The sequence below is a fragment of the Plectrocnemia conspersa genome, unplaced genomic scaffold, assembly GCF_051122295.1.
Source record: "Plectrocnemia conspersa isolate PC_06_02 unplaced genomic scaffold, ASM5112229v1 ptg000006l, whole genome shotgun sequence".
NCBI lineage: Eukaryota > Metazoa > Arthropoda > Insecta > Trichoptera > Polycentropodidae > Plectrocnemia > Plectrocnemia conspersa.
In genome coordinates, this window is record NW_028277170.1 from 15949996 (window position 1) to 15970360 (window position 20365).

At 28.9% G+C, this 20365-nt stretch overlaps 1 protein-coding gene across 1 annotated transcript in view; it reads left to right on the plus strand.

The window, feature by feature from the left end:
- LOC148234343 (discoidin domain-containing receptor 2-like) overlaps positions 1-20098 on the plus strand; it is a 281896-nt gene extending 261798 nt beyond the window's left edge. Inside the window, exons 13-17 of the mRNA XM_088188028.1 lie at positions 5351-5466; positions 6662-6838; positions 7184-7276; positions 14847-14988; positions 19431-20098. Of these exons, the coding sequence (XP_088044154.1) occupies positions 5351-5466; positions 6662-6838; positions 7184-7276; positions 14847-14988; positions 19431-19727 (825 nt within the window). The 3' untranslated portion in view covers positions 19728-20098. The remainder of the gene's footprint in view (positions 1-5350; positions 5467-6661; positions 6839-7183; positions 7277-14846; positions 14989-19430) is intronic.
- Positions 20099-20365: the final 267 nt, after the last annotated feature.

A 20365-nucleotide genomic window follows, 5' to 3' on the forward strand; every position in this document is an offset into this window, starting at 1 on the left:
TCGAGAACTCTCGATGTGTTCCGCTGACGATATTTGTGGCGCTCCCAAACTTTGACGCTGACAAAAATGGTCGAGAACCAATCGCATCGTATTTGGAAACACAGATGATATCTAGTGATCGTTGAACTTAGGGGTCGAAATAACTATATAAATTTATAAGTTTGTGGCTATTGTGCAATCTCTGTGTCCATGCACATTTTTTTATTGATGTTACCTCTTTGTAATAAAAATATTTTTTGTGTTAATTATGTTAATAAGATCTTTAATTAATATAACAAACTATGCCCGTTTTTGCGATCTCTTAATTATTAATTTAAAGCTCGACGATCTCTAACAAGTTTTTAGCACGTAATTGCGTCAAATCTTAGTCCATATGGGCTTGAAGAATATTACATTTTCTATTTATTATCGTATTTATAAAAGAGAGCACATATATTAATATAAATAACAATTACTATTTTATTTTAAGTGTATATATTATATATGTATACGCAGGAATCTATCGTAAAATTATTACGGTGCAAGTTTGTCGAATAAAAACGAGATTGAAAAAAATCACCGAACGGAGCGAATTTGTAAAAACGCGATTCCGTATAGGTCAGCATATTTTCTCTTTAATAAACTCCAAATTCGATTTTACGCCAGAGGCATTGGTCTCATTTTGAGTTCAATCTTAAAAATTTAACAGGCTTCCACTCCAAATTCTTTCTTTCGAAGGGCACAATAAAAATCAAACGGAACGATTGTGGATATAGTAGGAACGACCAAAGAGAGAAAGAGAGGAAAAAAATCAATTTCAACTAAATAATTCACGCCAGCTTCCTCACTGCAACCGCAATAAACCCGACAATAAAATATTTCTCGCTAAGCATTGAGTTTTATAAATAATGGACAAGAGATCCGAATTTTGTGTAAAGTTTATGAGAAACGTGCGACGATAAGTGATCTAGACATTTTTAAATATATATATTTAAATTATTAACTAGTGATACCAGTGTTATATTATAATATAAATAAAATTTGTGGCTGTCCATAAAAATGCCCTATACTGTAAAATGAAATAGTTATTAATGTGATTTTAATAAGCCAACTCATGTACTGTTTATTTATAAAGGTTGCCGCTGAAAAAATTAAATTAAGTGATGTGATTTTTTTACGCAATATGACGACTGATGAATCTGTCTTGTATCTAAATCCATATTTTATTGCACAAGTAATTATGTATACGAATATATTGTACATATGTAAATCAGGTATTAAGTAGCAGTGACTGAATTGGGTCCTTTTATTGTTTTACTATATTTATCGACATATTTATGTATATTTTTGCCATAATAACTAATAAAATATTAAAGAAAAAATACTTTTGTAATTGCCAAAAATCCAGAAAATTAATTACATTTCTGACTTTCTCAATGTTTGGTATCATTTTTTTATTGATTTTTTCCTTAAGTAATTTGTTACGATAATATTTTTCTTTTTGCATACCGAGTCATATTCTGTTCTACAGCATCTATGGTTAAAATAAAACTTCGTACTGATTATAAGTTAAGAACATATGATGCTCGATTATTATTATAAAATAGTATTGATAATTTTTTCAAGTCTTTCTTTATAACATATAATTTAGTTTGTATAAACTTGTATTTATTATTTAAACTATATTTTTAAATTTTGTATACTTTAACAAACATGACTAATCGAATAAATTTGTATTGAAAAACACAAATAAAATCTTATTTAAGCATCGATACTCTTCGGGTATGTAGTATGTGTTTTTTAATATATATGATTAAATAAAAGGATGTTATTTTCTGACAAAATCAGTTTTTAATAGAACCCCATATACAAAATAAATATATTTTGAATTACAAATTCACATTATATCCATTTAGTTACAAATACAATAAATAAATATAAAATATCCAGCTGTTAGCATGAAGGACATCAGCATACAGCAAAAAAACACCAAATAGAAACGATATTGGTCATATTCAGTAGTAAGAGCGAGGTAATTTATGTCATCTGTAACAAAAAAAAAATATGATTTGAAATGGTTCTTAAAAAATATATTTTATTGAATGCTCACTATCGATCACAATGCTCAATTTTCGATATCGAGTACTTTTTTCGGGATGAAAAATGACGTTATCTTCTAATTTGAAGTTGAGGAACACGGCATATATGGAAGAAAAGATTTTCCAGAAATACACGAATAGCGTCATGTTGTTGCTCTTTCTGCTTCTCTTAAGAAGTTTCAGTCGCGAATGAGAGTCTTGTACACAAAATACTACGAATGTTCAATAGTGTTACCTATAAATATTGCGAAATTGTAATTCTCACAATGTTGAGATATCAATGCTAACGCGCAAGTCAGCAAATCGATTGTTTTTGAAATCAGCGGTGTTGTCTTTGTCATTACATAGTTGCTGAAATAAAAATAAAATAAAAAAAAAAATAGGTCGCATTTCTATCATATGAATCATACATAGAGCAGAGATTTTAAATAAAATTTGAATGCGGACCGCAAAGATTTTTTTAATTATTTATAATAAAATATCATTGCATTTTTTTACGATCGATAAGATTTGTTTTCACTACGCATGTTGAAAAAATCTGTAAGCTATTCTCCACAACGTGTCATAACTATACACACATATAACATAATATATGTGGTAGGTACTGTGAGTGAATGCGCTCGGCGTCGGATTACTCGAGTGTCGTTATGAGTCAAAATGTCACACGCGAATAAAACGAAATGAGTATGATTTATTAAGTCCGTGCGAATAGAGTGCTCTGTTTTAGGTCGTGACTGGCATGATTTCCAGCACCGAAAACCCTCATTTCCAATTGTAAATCTTCCAACTCTAAGCTATAAAATATAAAATACATACATGGTGGACCAATAAAAAAAAAGAATCCTGACTTATAATTTTTCCATTTTACTTCAGAGAGGTGCAAAAATAAATATTAGAGACGGAGCAAGTCATGGCATAATTATCTCTAATAAAATCATATTTTTTATATTTCTTCATTTTGTATATTTTACTCTAATAATGACTGTTCGTTTATTCTGGAGTACCACAGAGATCCAATCTGGGTCCTCTGCTCTTTTTTCTCTCCATCAACGGTGTCTGGGAACTAAAGTGTCATAGAAGTCGCGAATATAACTGAAGGATCGTCAAAGTAAAATGCGCTTCTCATAAAAAAGCTTTCAGTTAGAGTGGCATAGAGATTCTTATCCATCACGACCAGGACATCAGCACATGATAAGCTTCTTTTACACGAGACATCCAGCTTTTCAACGAACTTTTCAAACACAGGAATATTTTTGACGATAGTTATGACGAGCTAAAAAATACATAGAATGGTGCTCATCTATTTCAAAATACATCATATTTGTTATTTACTCATTTTAAATAAAAAATAATATGATTATCATCATTAAGCACTAAGAAAACTTTTTGATTCATATTGGTCAGATTTGTTATATAAAATAAATCAAACATAATAAATCATAACCTTGTATTTTTAATAAATTATTTTAAATATATCCACAAATATTAAAGGCTTTCTTAACATGCAATTGTGATTTCTGATACTCCCACTTCAGCGGTTCATTTAATTGGTCAGTTATCTCATTTCTCATAATATACTACGATAGCTTTAAAATACGGTTCTCCACAGCCTGAACCAAATTATATATGTATATATATGTATGTATATATCATTGCTTTTGATGCGGCGGAATCCGCACCGAAAGCAATGATATATAAATACATACACCGCGGAATTCTGGGAAAAACTTTGGTGTGAAGTAGGTTAGAAAAGGTTGTGGAGCACTACTCTAATATGGCTTCTTTAAATTAAAATATATAGACACAAATGAATTTGTTTAATCAATACATATATTTTTTAATTTAATATTTTTTACATATACGGAAGTGTGATATTTATCGGTCACACGAAAATTGGTCGTAAATTGATCGCTCACATAGCGATTGCTCATACGAATACATTCATAATTACTTTTAACATAAGTAGAAATATATAAGCTTAGAGATAATCTAATCAAAAAGATTTAGTCGGAATTGCAAAATAAAAAACAATAATCCAACATAATCAAACAAAGAAATCTACAAATCACGATTTTTTACAAAACATTATTAGCTGGGTAAGGTTATAAGCATTAAAAGGAATAATGCTATAATTTGATACATCGAAACAATAATTGGCGTGGTGTTCGAATATTTTTCAAATCAATAAACATGGTGAAACATTTAATTAAAATAATAATTACAATGTCAATACCGGTAATATCAGTATTGACTATTTTTTCTATCGGTGATACTGGTATTGAAAATTCCGGTATTATTTACCTTTAAAGCACGACCACTTATCCTTTTTAATTAAAACCAGAAATGAAAAACTTAAAGTAAGAAAAACTTTAAATTACACCAGAGAAGAAAAAAGTAAAGTTTTATCGTCGTTACTTAAATTAATAAATTTCCCTCGAATTTTCAGGAAAAGTGCTTGTGCAAAATTCAAGACATTGGTTGGAAATGAATTCCGAATTCAATCGTATTGTTCCGTATTAATTGAATGAAAATATTTATATTTTTTCTGCAGCAAGGTTGTTCAGTCTTGCTTATTTTTATTCGTCGTCTAATAGGTCATTTAGTAATATTTTTAAGATCTCCTTCGTAACTCCTTCTGCCAATTTCTAATTTCTCGGAGCATGTTAATATATTTTTATTCCAACCGTACATATTTTTATTGAATTCATTCAGATGCTCAAATATTGTATATCAGCCATATTTTACAGTGCTACAAAAATAACCACTAACATTTAATTATATTTTTATTTTAAAAAATTATACAAAATAACAAAATTGTAAAATTGATATAATTTTAATCTAGGTACATGTATGGTTTGTATTTAAATAAATGTTTTAATAAAAAAAATCTATATTTAGATGTTTTTCGATAAAACTTCAATGCTACATTAACTGGTTTTTACTATGTTTATCCCACAATATGGCAAACTATTTTATTCAAGGCCTTTTCTATAATTTATTTATTTATTTTTATAAATAAGTGGGGTCTTCAATGAGATATAAAAATATTTTTCATTGTTAAAATGTATAAAACCTCTAACTAAACCTTCAAACGTAATTTTTTACAGTGTAATTAACAGATAAGTTTTACGAATAATGTTTATATACACACGACAGAAGTAAATAAATGTAATAATATTGTATAAAAAGTTGAAAAGTTGAAAGGGAAAAATATAAAAAATGGGCTAAGTGACTTTATTCAGGACACTAAAACATTTTTATATGAACTGCAGATCCATTTGTGCGAAGCTGACGGTGCAGTCGAGTACAGCAACGGGTGTTCTACTTTCCACAAAAAACAAAGGGTGCTTGTGAAATCGCTTTGGAGAGGAACTTCGGATAAAATCAGGTTAGTATTCATATTTAAAATTATATTAAAAATTCATATTGTATGATGGAATTCCTTAATTACTTAACAACCTTATTAGGTAGATTAAATTACAAATTAGCAATTAAGCAAAAGAGTGATAATAATAGCTAGAATTTTGCAATTTAATTTCAATAAAAGCATATTGTGCTATTCAAACTCTATTCTGTTTTTAAAATCAAGCTAATTGGATCATTAGTATTGTTATACAATGATATGATCAGAGAGCAATGAAATATTTTTTGTAAAATAATCATTTTTATTTCATATCCAAGTCAAATTATATTAAAAACACATTCCTACATTTTTTGATTCTGTACTAAACGATACTAATTATGCATTTGATAGTACAACATACATTTTTTAGCACGTACATTTCTGTTTATTGATTGCAATTTTCTTTAAATATGTCTATGGATTTACAAATTAATTTTTATTTTGTTAATTTAATATGCTGTTTGAATATACACGATTTCATACTATCTAAAGCTAAAAGCTTTCATATAAACTAAACATATGTTTTTTTTAAACCATTTACCATGTGAATTTTATTTTTTAATTAAATAAATCATATTTTTTTGCTGTTTTATGTATCAGAATTATTAGTGAATTTACTCTTGTAACCATTAAAAAAAATATGTTTTTAAAAATATTGGGAATAATGTGTATTAAAGGGTAAACTTTTCGCATCCTCTAATATAAAATAAAGATTTTCATTAATATGTTTTTAGCATGATTTGGCATTTAATTGAGAGATAATTACTTTATTAAAGGTTATGTATTAAATCAGAGCATATTCAAATAATTTTGTTACTAACTTTTTTGAACGTAAAAGTTAAGTTAATTACAACAAATAGAAGTTTTAACTAGCTTCTTGAAACTTCAAGATAAATTTAAATACCAACAGAAATATCTTTTCTAAAAATTTAAATAAAATACATTTCTTTACTTGATGAAAAAAGGGTTATCAAAGTTAGATTCCTATATTTTATTCAGTGTAAAAAAATTATAAATATATTGCAGCTTAATGTCTGATTTAATAAAAACGAATATTAAATCTATATTCTGACAAATTATATTTGAAAACACTTTTTAGCTCTTTTTAGTTATCTTTTGCAATTATTTGTTATTATGAAACATACATTTATCATTAATTTTTACTTATAATCAATTTTAGGGATGAATTTCTTCGTGAAGTCACGTGGTTGGCGAATCTGCGCGATCAAAATGTGGCTCGCGTGGTTGGCGCTTGTTCGGCGGAACCTCCTTGTGCTTTGACTATACATTCTGAACTAGGAGATCTTCCTGCCTTCCTCAGCAGTCAAGCTGATAATAAACAATCATCAACACTAAGGTATGTACATAGCTTTGTAATAAATAAATATTCATATTTCTTATGAATTTTTCTAAACATTACTGTAACATTTCCATAATCAATCGGTCTAATCGACTAAGTAAAAAAATATACAAAAATTACCGTAGTATTATTACTAAAGATTTTGTTTTGATTAATTACTATATAAAACATTCATAGTCTATGTTTCTAGATAAATACATAAAAACTATACTGGTTCTAAATCTATTTAATTACAATGTATAACAACTATATATTATATATTTATTTATATATTTTTTGTATTATATGTTATTTGTATTAAATATTAAAATATCAATCAACCATTTTCTTTCTTTATTACAGTTACGGCTGTTTAATCTATCTAGCTACACAAATAGCATCAGGGATGTCATATTTAGAATCACTCAACGTGGTTCACAGAGACTTGGCAGCCAGGTAAGATTTCTATTATAATAAATAATTTACCATTATTAACTCTTAATTGTTATTCTGCTTAAAACAAAGTTTATTGTTTAAAATATGATCTTTTATACGTGCTTTCAATATTGTTTGGAATAAGCAATAAAATGAATTAATTTTTCGTTCGCGGTTCTAAAAATACCCGTAGGCCTGGGGGTATGGAAAAAGCTCGATTTTCCATTTACCCTCAAGTCAATTTGAGTTGAAACATGTTGCGGGCAGAATGTTTTTAAAATTAATATTCTTTTGATATGGGAAATGAAACGAGACGCGGAGGAAAAAGTTTTTGCTCAAAAAAAATTCTCTTGGCAGTTAGTTGGTTTAAAGTTTTACCGCGATTACCTTGCACGTGTGTATAAGGGTGGGTGGTTATATGTAAGTGTGTTTTGATACTCATTTAAATTTGTTCAGAAAAGTATTTTTTCAACTTTAAACTTGGCACGCGACACCGAAACGCAAAGGGAGTTTTTGACACGGATGAATTTCAACTAACGAGCTTACCGTTAAAGATTTTATTTTTTTCTAATTTCATATAAATTAGAAAGTTTCAAATGCCAAAATATGATTCAAAGGTTATTTAAACATATTCTGAAAGTAAAACATACAACTTTGTTGACAACTCTACTATGGTAAATTTCAACTAGGGTCTAAGTCAGTGGTGGCTAACCCGTGGCGCATTGCATCCTTGCGCTACTTATGCTTTTAAAATAGGCGTCATAACTGACTCCAAATTCATATTTTTAGCTCAAGTCCCCGTAATTCAATTCATTCAGCTTTCGGTAATGTTCAACTTTATGCGGAATTTTCGGTTTTTCATATTTTTTTTCGCGGTGCACCGGTTAAGAACCACTGCTATAGGTGTTGCCATTGCGTGTTTCCACTCAAACGTTCGCAAACACTGCGCACTAGCAACACACCACGCGCTTCTCAGTTAATTCTGAGTGAGCCATCGTGGCGTGGAGTTTGAAGCGGAGTTTTTGCGAGTGTTAGGTGTACTAGTGTGGTTTTTGTATTGACAGCTTCAAGAATAAATATATATTATAATTGTCGAAGCACAGCAATATATAGAATGCAAATCCCACATAGTTGATATTCTGTGTAATACGACGTACGTAGATTGGATCTATTTGTTCTTTTTCAATTTTTTATAGTTATATACTTTTCTATGTTTTTTTTTAATTACTGTTATCTGCTATAATGCAAAAGAAAATGAAGAAAAGAAGCCAAGATAGTGATAGTAAGCGCGATTTCAATGAATAGTGGGAAAATGAATTGCTATTTATAGCAAATTCATCAGGAAAACCATTTTGCATTGCTTGTAAAAGTACTCTTTCACATAATAGAAGGCATGATCTTCAGAGACACTATCAAACACAGCATCAGACTAATATAGAAGAAAAAATGAAGCTTGTTCTTGAGTCTGAGTTACGAAAAGAATATGTAACTAAGAAAAAGGAAGAAATCAGAAAAAGACAAAATATATTTGTTAAAGTAGGTTGTGAAGACTTGGCGATGACAGAAGCATCATATAAAATTGCTTTAGCATTGGCAAAAAAATAAGCCTTTTTTCTGATGAAGAAGAAATTGTTAAACCTTGTCTCCAATATTTATCCAAAGTTTTAGAAGGAAAGGACGTAGATCAGCAACTGGAAGATGTTGTTCATTCTTGTACTTTCTTTTCGCTAGCTTTGGATGAATCAACGGACATATGTGATGTTGTCCAGTTAAACATTTTTAAAAGAGGAATTATTGATCATTTTAATGTATATGAAGAACTTGCTAGTCTGAAGTCATTGCATGGTAAAACAAGAGGAACAGACATATTTGAAAAAGTAAAATCATGCCTAGAAAATCTAAAATTCGATTATAGTAAACTCATCAGTGTCTGTATTGATAGAGTTACTGTATTTACAACTTTGCTTGAAAACTTTTTATAACGTCCTGTATTAAAATATCACTGAATTATACACCAAGAGGCATTGTGTAAGAAAACTTTAAATATAAAGCATGTAATGTTACCGGTTGTGAAATGTGTGAATAAAATTAAAGCAAGAGAATTAAACAGACGAGAATTCAGAGAATACTGTGAATTGCTAGATTTGGAATATGGTGAACTTATCCTTCATTGTGAAGTGTGCTGGCTTTCTAGAGGTCAGATTCTGAGTAGATTTTGGAAATTGAAAAATGCCGTTTCTAATTTTTTGGTAAAGGAAAATGAACTACCTGATGAAAGAACTTTATTATACTGGGTATTTGATTTTGCATTTTTAGTTGACATTACTAGCCATCTTAATGGTCGAAATATAAAACTACAAGATAAGAAAACATTATTTCCTAGCTTAGTAAATAGCATTAGTTCATTTAAAATGAAATTGAAAATGTTCATCTCCCAGTTACAAAATGAGGATTAAAATCAATTTTCACACTTAAAAGAGCAGAGTGAACGTGCTGCGGGTAATAGCAATTTGACCAAATATATTGACAAAATTAAGATTTTGCAAGAGCCGTTTGAAAGTGGTTTTCGTGATTTTGCTAAAGAAGAAAACTATATGCTCTCATTTATAAACACATTTTCAGTTAGTGAACAAAATATAATGCAGATGCCTTGGAACATGCAAATGAACTTGATTGATTTAAAAACAAATTCCTTCTTAAAAATAAAATTTGATAAGCTTTCCCGGATCAAAATGCGTCTGACATTATTAATTTCTAGCATTCATTACCTAGTGAACATTTCTTAGAGCTAAGAAAATATCCAAAAAGTTATATATGTCGCTTTGGAACCGCATACAGGTGTGAACAAGCCTTTTCATAAATGAAATTAGTAAAAAGCAAAACAGGGTCGTGAATAACTGATTCGAATTTGAGCAGCGATCACTCTCTTGCCCATGTGATTATTCTTACTATTGTAGATTTGTGCTCTAATAAACGTGTGCTTTTAAAATGACGTAAATTTATTAATTAAATTCCTTGATTGAGTTGTTCATTTTCCTCCCATAAGCGAAGCAGTTCCTATTCTTATCTCTATTTTATAACCCAAATGTGAACGTAAGAATGTAAAAAAAGTGCTTGAGTTGTATGGCGCACCTGAATTTGTCTGTGAAAAAATTGGCGCATGGTATACAAAAGGCTGGCCACCTCTGGTCTAAGTGATAGAGCAAATTTGGTTTTTTGAACTCTCGAACTGTTTTGCTTCTTTTATAATTACTCTAGTATTGTTTTTACTCGTTCTAAAGTATTGCAGAGATCTTATTTAGAGTATCATTCACGCCATGCGGCAATTGTGAATCTTAATATTTATTATATGCTGATGACGTAGAAATGTTACTGACCTAGAATAATTGCACAAAGTACTACATTGTAAGCTACCAAGTATCACATTGTTTGATAGTACTGATCTCAATGCCCGTAGGATCTCCCTTATATAATAGTTTTTAAGCCAGAATTGGGATAGAGAATAAGCATATACATTTTAGAACACATCTCACAGTTGAATTATTCAAACCGAATGATTTTCACACATTGGTAATTGTTTATGCACTCAATTTTTATTTTTTACTTATTTTGAAATTAATACACTATGACCACAGCTATCTTATTTTTACAACATTATCTAATTCATAGACTTTAAATGTTGAAGCTTATTATGAGTGACATGATCGAGAGACATACAATTTAAAATATGAACGCGTAGTACAAAACTTGAAATCAGAATTAAATAGCACACATATTTTTTATCCTCATTATTTTTTTAAGATTTATAAATATCGGCTTAGAACCTACCTAATTATATTAGCGTAAAAAATGTATTAAGTAAGGCTCGCCTTATTTATTACTATTTTTCTACGTGCGTGTCACTGTAAATGTACAAAGCTCTACCGCCGACTAATTTTTCGTAGACTTCATCTAAAGTTTCATCCTCTAAATGGACTTTGCGTGTCCAATAACGGAGAAGAGAACAAAAGTTAATAAACAACTTTCCTGAAAACATACAAATCACTACTACTCTATGCATCTGTTACATAGCGAACATGGCGTTTATTGCTTTAAGAGTTTTTAAGCAATAAATTTATTTTTTGCTAGGCTATATTGGATTATAATAAATTTTAAAATAGAATTTTATCAAATTTATCAAAGCATAAAATTGCTGTAAGACGCTTATAAAAAAGTAAAGAACACCTAGAAATACAGTAAATTCCCGATGATTAACAAAAGGGCAAAGTTCAATATGAATTATTCGATTATATAATAATTTAAAATACAATAACATTTTTAAATACAGGCTAGTAAAAATTATTTATCAAAAATAAATGTTCTCTTAATTATTCTGATGCGGATTATCTGTGCTTGAACTTACTTTTTTTAATCACAATACAAAACAAAAACGTTAATGTGGTTTGTTAATGCTGCTGATAAATTATCGAATCATAGAATCTCAATAATATTCGCAAAAAGAAAATTTGCAGTTTGATCAAATCTATAGTGCAGATGAGACAGGCTAATACTGGAAGTGCCAACAAAAACAATAAATCTTTTAATTAACGTAATTTTTTTTTTTAAATTGAAAATTAAAAATTATTAACTGTGGTAAAATTTTTATTATTAATATTTAACTTAAGGTCGTTGTTTTTGATATTTTTTATAAAAATATCGAAACTTTGTTATTATATAAAATTAATACGTAAGAAAAATAAAAGAAAAATTTTATATGTATTTGTATTTATTAAAAATAAAATACGTAAAATTTCAACAAAATTTAAGTTTATTAAATTTAAGTTAGCAAAATTTCAATGTATGTTTCTATTATTTTTTCCATTTAATATTATTTTTAATAAAGTTTATAGTTATTAGATTAGTGAGTAAATTTTTGCTTCTGGCAGTTATTTTTAAGGGTCTATTTTCAAAAATACTTATTGCAAATATAATAAATTAATTAATATATCTACATATGTAGATAAATAAGTCTGTATATTTTGAAAAATAATGTGAAAAGGCTGTGATGATTGATTTGTCATAAGATGCTTAGTGTAACCATCTGTAAATATCAAATTTAATTTAATTGCAAAAGTGAATTTGTAGATCGAGACCAGAGGAAGCAAACATAAGACATGCGTGTCCCGCTATGACACACCTAACATTTTCCGTGACACGCGAAGAAAATTTCTACTCCCTCAAAATCTATGAATATGTAAATAATTATACATAACTTAAAAATCAAAAACGAATATGTCTACAATAAAAGCGTATATAGTGTAAAAATTTACATAACAATATTATTATTATGTAAATTTTTAGTATTTTAAATAACAGTAATGTAAGGTATGTTTTTTCTGAAATAATTAATTTTAGAATATGAAAGTACATACAATAATAAATATTACCAAAATAATTTAAAAAAATTTTTAAAGTTAAATAAACGCTGAAAAAGCTAGTTACAGTTTTTTTAAACAAACATAAATTACGATATATTTAGAGAAAAAAGTAAATATGACTAACAAGCGGTAGATTAAAAATGGTAGGTGTTGGAAGTACGACAGTCTTTTCTGGCATGGCAAGTTGTATTATTGTCGGCTGTGTTTTTGGTATAGCAGCTGGAATTATCATGATGTGTTCTTGTCATGCTCTCTGGATGTCTTTTGTGTCAATTTTCTAATACTCGTCTCTGTGGCGTCTCACCTCTTCTATCATTTGCATCCTGCGTTTCTACTCTGTGACCAAGTGACACATATCCTTGCATTTTTAAACATAAACTTTTCTGGATATTGTTCCAGTTGTATTGTTCCATCTGTCTACACGATTATCACTAATAAGTATACTTAGGTTTTCAAAGCAAATAAAAAAAAATGACACAGACCTTAAAGTTTGTGATCTTTCACTGAAAATGTGCAAATCGTGTTATGAGATAATTATTGTACATTATCTTTTAAAATACTATTTCTAAAAATGCTCCAATTGGTGATTATTATATAATTAAAATTCTAATCGATAATCACAATTTAGGTTCACCTATATTTTTCTAATCTCACGAATAAATATCGTGATGATTAATTAAAATCTAGTCTTTCATTTTAGATATTGAAAGTGGTCTAACAATGCGCTTCTTCAGCTTATAGAAAATATCTTGTATTTATTAAAAAAAACTGCAAAATAAAAATGGCAATTATGCTTAATAATGCTTGTCTTAAAAGATCTGCAGTGTAAATTACCACCATTTTATTTTTTTTCATTAAGGTAAGGATAATAATATATTTTTTCTTGCTAAGAAAAAAACATAGTCTTTACATAGTATAATGTTGGAAAATGTACTATTATTATAAATAAATTAAGATATAATATTGAACAATAAATTTAATGAGCTTTGTAATCAATTCATACGCATTTGTAAAAATATGAGTTTTGATTCTATGCTCTTAATTATTACCTCACAAAACAGCAAGCGCATTCTTGTACATTTATTTGTAGTCGTTTCTATTGTATTATAAAGTTGTGCTTTTAAGCTAAAATTCGCTCAAAATAGTACAAGCATGTCTCCCATATTTCAAACTTCGTTCCTATACTGAAAATCCCAAGAATACACTTTGCTAAGTCGCGACCAAAGCAAACAATTAGCTGTGTTTGCCAAGTTGAGCTTCCAAAATAAGTTTTCGGGCAAAAGCTGTACTTTCCATACGCAGATAGGAGTGACGCGTTTCCTTTCGTGGTAACGTTTGTCCCATTAAATGCAAAGATGCTTACGTGTGTGTGGCCACATGTCCCATAGAACAGCAGCACGCCTATGACCGCTCCTTTTGTTTATTTTCACCAAAATATTTGCCCTCCTAATGCTGTAATCGTGATACTTAACGCACAGCAGGATGTGTTATCGCACAAAGCAGAAGGTACACACACAAAAACATATTTCTGAATTACATGAAAATATATCACAAATATGTAGGTGGAACTCCCTTTTATACGATATAAATATAGCGTCGTTGGACATTGAAAGTCCTATACTAGACTGCCTTATTATAGACCAAATACAAATAGACAGTAATACAAATAACCCTAATTATTGAATTGAATTAATGAATTACATATAAATCGCTCAGTAAATATATTATTTACTAAAAATTATGTATTTCCATTATCGTAATTTTTTTTACATAATCCTTAATTCACATCATTTTACACTAAATTTAAAAAACTGATAGTTTAGTGAATAAAAATAAGTACCAAACCTTATTTAACATTTATGTTGATGTATGCATTTATCCTTTAATAAAAGTGAGTACATTTAATCGTATTTATTTCAAGGAGGATTTTTGCATTCAATAATAATTTAAATAAATTTAATTATAACGACTTATCATACTCGTAAAATTAAAAAAATATACATTCCATCATCATAATTGAAATATAAGATAATAACGTACTAACGAATTACATATAATTTAATTGACTTATTTCAAACATATTTAATATATAATAAAATACGTCAAAACTGCTATATTTAATATAATAATATCAATTCAATTTAATAATGTATTATATTTTTTTATGATTGCAGAAATTGCATTTTAGATAAAGACTTCACATTGAGAATTTCAGACCACGCTATGTACTGCGACAGATACGACCAAGATTACTACATAAGTGACACAAAATCTAGACTCCCCATCAGATGGATGTCATGGGAGAGCCTTCTATTGGTTAGTTGTTCGTTTTATTTATTAAATTGCGTACATTTTAAAAATATTTTAAAATTAATAATCAATGAAGAAAAACATTTTATTATATAAACATATTAGACGAAAATTCAGCGTAAACATTTTTTTTAACTTTTCTGTTAATTTTTAATTTTATTTGAATTGATCATATTTTTTTCCTCTAGAAAGTTTGTCAATGTTTGCTATTTTATAACATATGGCAATCGTGACGCATTGGATTTATCTATCAGATCACGATGGTTATAAATTTAATAAATAAATAAATAAATAACAGAGGCAGAAGCTTTATATAATGCGTTTAGATACTTTTCCTGAGTCATCAGTTTTGTCCTTCTGATCCAGCGTAATATTTTTTTATTTTATTGTCAGAAAAATAGTCTCAGTAAATAAAATATTTTCTGCATGGAACAATAATTATGTATTTAAATTTATAATCAAGTTCATGAATATGTAATGATTTATTTTCTTAGAGCTTAAATTATTTTTTCTTTGTTTCTTCTAATTGAAAAATATATATGTTTATCACTTTTTGCCTTGATTGTATATTCACTTTCAGTAGGAGATACTTTTACCTGTACACAATATTAACATTTTAATTTTATTCCATATTAAATAAACCTGAAAGAAATGCTGTTTTCATAATGCAGCAAAAAAATCACTGCTAAATGTTTATTTTTATTTTTATTTTAATAATTTCGATATATTTTTAAAATTCTAATTGCATAACATTTTTAATGCTTTGATTTATATTATTCCAAAAACTATTTTCCACATCATCTGCATTTTAAAATTATGTTACGTCTAGGAAGTGATGTATTGACCAAAATATATAGTAATCGAAATGAGTAAGTTTTGAAGGATAAGGTGAATACGATAAAAAAAAAGTCCCTTAATATTATCAAGAATAAATCTTGCTGCATAAGGACGCATTTTGTGGTGTTTTAGGAATATCTAACTTCTGTTGACAACTGCTTGCAGTTATTGTTTGGCCACATTTAAAAATTTCGTAATGCTCAATCACTTTCTTTTACATTGCCCGATCTTTTTTTCTATTTTACGAGAATTGTTATGGTACAAAATCTATTTCTTATCTCCAGTTGTCAAATGATCGAAAAAAGGCGACTTAACTTTAGGATCCAGAAGGTATTTTGGAATATGTGGATAAGTGCCGACTTGATTTCTCTGCGCAATTTCTGTTAAACCCATACATATTCTCTCCAAGACTCAAGATCTTCATAATCTTCTTAATGTGTCTATGCACTAGCTTAGCTTATGAATAGTGTAAGTAGGATATGCTTTAATTTCTGCAAGCATGACAACATCGTCTATCTGGCATCCTGGTATCCCATATTCAGGACTATTTTACGATTTTTTTAACCATCTTTGCCATTTTCGGATATCCAATGAATTACATACCACTTCACATATATGTTTTTAGTGACCGTAGCTGCCCATTTTTTTCTTAAATTTATATAATATTCAATTTTATATAATTTGTATATTTAGTAAAAATTCTGCTATCGTGAATTATAAAACCATTTTTTTTAAATGTTGAATATGGAGTCCTTATATTATTATGTCTAGATTTCTTAACAAAGTATATTTTTGTAATACACTACTTAATACTACTTACAAAATCAAACTTTTGATAAAATATAGAGCATTAAAAACGAAACGTGGTCGCGTAAATGTGAAACCCTAAAACCATATGATAATTAATTATATTAATAACTAAATGGCTTAAAAATAAATATACAGAAATTCACAGTTATAACCAGGGCTGTGGAGTCGGAGTCGGAGTCGGAGTTGGAGTCGTGGAGTCGTGGTGTTTTGGCCGGAGTTGGAGTCGGAGTCGGAGTCGTGAAAAATGAGCGACCCCGAAAATTTTTTTATATAAAATGCATTTTTTTTAATTATGAAATTTATGAAATTTGAATTGCGTAATAATGAATGTGTATAGCGTATGCATATAAAACGTGTAGACGAACACCAAAAATACCTGATAAAATTAAACTTTTTTGAGTCGGAGTCGGAGTTGGAGTCGGAGTCGGAGTGGAGTCGTGTTACTGGTAAATATCGGAATCGGAGTCGGAGTCGGAGTCGTGTTTTTTTTTAACGACTCCACAGCCCTGGTTATAACTGTAAATATCATAGCTGACACAGATAGGAATATGAGCTTATTTACGAACTTATTAAAAATTTTAAGCACTAAAACTTAAGACGAAGTAAATATATCAATATGAAAAATAGAAGCATCCGCAGTAGATAAGGATTAAAACACATTGATTAAACATCTTCCTGGAATTTGTATTCATTACTTAACAATCATATTTACCACCTGCCTATCTTTTATGTATTTCCCAAACGTCTGGAAAACATCTAAAATTTATCTGATAAAAAAAATCGATAAGGATCTTACAAATCCGATTAATTATCGTCCCGCCTCATCAGCTTGTTACCTTCATTTTGTAAAATATTTGAAAAAATAATCCTTATGCGATTAAAAGAATATTTGGGGAATAAAAAAATTAACGAAGAGTTTGGTTTCCGTGAAAATGACTAGACAGCACATCATCCTAAAAGTATAACAAAGCACATATGCGCTAATTTTAACATGAAAAAAATTACGGAACTTTTTATGTTAGATAAAGAAAAAGCTTTCGATACAGTATGGCATGACGATTTGATTCATTAATTATACAAAAGCAAATTCTCTGACTATATGCTAAGCTTAATACGCTTAGACATGTAAAGTAGAAGTTATGCTGTTTCACTAAATAATGAACACTCGATCCCGTGCAAAATTATATCTGTAGTTCCTCAGGGAAGTTTGCTTGGGCCGTTCTTCTTTATTTAGTACACGAACGATACCCCAAAAATAAAAAAAATACGCGTTTATCTATGTACACTGATGACCTACGGTCTTGAACCAATCGCGAATAATTAACAAAAAAAATCTGAAATAAATATTTTGAGATATTATATAATATTTAATATATTTGATATTAATTAAAAAATAAAATTAATATTTGATATTTAATAGAAAAAAAAAAAAAAATTTTTTAATTTATAAACAATTAATTAGACCCATTTTAATATATACCTGTCCGGTGTGGAGTAACACCAGTAATAATATTTTTTTCTGAATTACAAGTCATTCAAAACAAAGCTTTAAAAATGCTATATAATACACATTTTTATACTAATCTTAAAAAAATGCATTTTAAATTTTTAACGCCAACAATCATAAAAATATCTCTCAAACCGCAAATTGTGCTGAAATTGTCAGAAAATTTATTATGTTTTATTTGTTAGTTTCCTGTATTTTTTTCTTCGGCTTAAAATGTAAATTCCCTTAAATTAAAACCACAAGGGTTTTAATTTAAATATATTTTATATTGAATTTAGTTATATTTTATTGTAAACATGAAAATTGTTATAAATCAGTAACATTAATATTATATATAATTAGTAAGTCCGTAATTATTATTATATAAAAATAAACGTATTTAAAAAAAAATAAACTAGATATAGGTGACTTTGTCAAAGGGATGAATACAGTGTTTTATGTTATCTACTGATTCTTAAAAGGCATTTGACAAGGTTTGTCACGGAATATTTGTGAAAACAATTTAGCCTGATTATTCCTGAATTATTATTTAAGCGACCGTAGACAATTCGTACCCTATGGTGTCTGATTGCCGAAATAATATTTCATTCTTACGTGTGTTCCTTAAAGGTCCAGCCTGGGTCCTTTGATATGTATAATATTTATTAATGATATAAATACAACAGTTAAAGATTCAAGTTTTCTTTTGCAGATGATTTAAATTTTTAATGCATTCGGTCTATTGCGAACTCCTTTTCTCCCTTTAAAGTGATTTAGATTATTTATGGAGATGGGCTTACATTAGCACCTTTTAATGTAAGACTGCCATAGTGTGTAATTTTCTCGATCTGGATTGTCATCGGGTTATTCCTATGATCTCGGTTAAAATGTTTTATTTAGAGAATCATCCACTAAAGATCCTTGAATAAGTTATTCAAAGATCTACGTAAACAACATCTGCGAAAAATCTTTTTTTGAGCGTTGGGATATGATTTGCCGAGTACTCCCAGAAAGTTAAATGTCACTATTTTTTAAACTACTGAAGGGTGCTGTTGATAATTAAACTATTATATTCAGTATTAAGTTCTGGAACGTTTCAAGTCATATATGGGCATTTCACTATTATTTTTAATTGTTTTTTTAACTTAATGACACACTGAAGTCACGATGATCTTAATAGAAATTAAATTAATTAATTAATTCTATTTTTAGTTTTAAGCGAATTATTATGATTTCGAAGGCGATTTGTTTTTATGCACGTAGGTATAGTTACCTGTTGAGTTTTTGTAATAATTATTAAAATGCTGTTTCACAGGGTAAACACTCGCCTATGAGCGATGTCTGGGCATTTGGGGTCACCATGTGGGAGCTGCTCACTTTGTGCACCCAACAACCCCTCGGAGAACTGACTTCTGAACAAGTAGTGGAGAATGCTGCTAGGTGGAGAGAGGGAGCAGGTCGTGCTCCTCCCAGACCTCCAGTCTGCCCCCGAGAGCTACATGGACTTCTGCTACAATGCTGGCAGAGAAGAGCTTCGGACAGGCCTACTTTTAGGCATTTGTACTTATTCCTGAAAAGGGCCAACTCGGGCTACATTCCAGCCGATCTTTGATCGAACGACACCCGGTCCGTTATCACGTGCCAACGATTCCAAAGACTCCTAATGGATTTGAAGTTGAACTGACAATATAACACCCAAATATAAACGTTACAGTGTGTATGCTAAAGCATTTTTTTGTTGCTAATATATTATTTCACAAATACCAATGTACTCATACGGAAATGCCATTGTTTATCCTCGGCCTTCCAAAGTTTTTCCTTCGAATTAAAAGTTTTTTAATCGTAAAAATATTTTAGAACAACAGCTAAAAGTTTAAGAGAGAAACGCTTCTGGCATACACATCTTCATGCATACATGTACATTTAAATAATGCGTTTTTTATTTTTAAAATATTAAATGGGTGTATGTATACTTTAAAAAAACATGGTTTATAACGAAAAGGTGTGATAGTATTACGCTACTTATAATAAAATATCTATTTTCGTGTCTCGGGACTATTTTACAAAAATAAAATATACATACTATATAAAATATACACGCATATAATATTCTTTTTCTAAATAAATCGATTGGGAACATATCATGAACGATGGATATTTATATAGAATGGTGAACAATAGTGAATTTTATCTTAATAATAACAAGTATTATTATAAACAAAAACATGAAAAATGGTGAATCAATAAAAT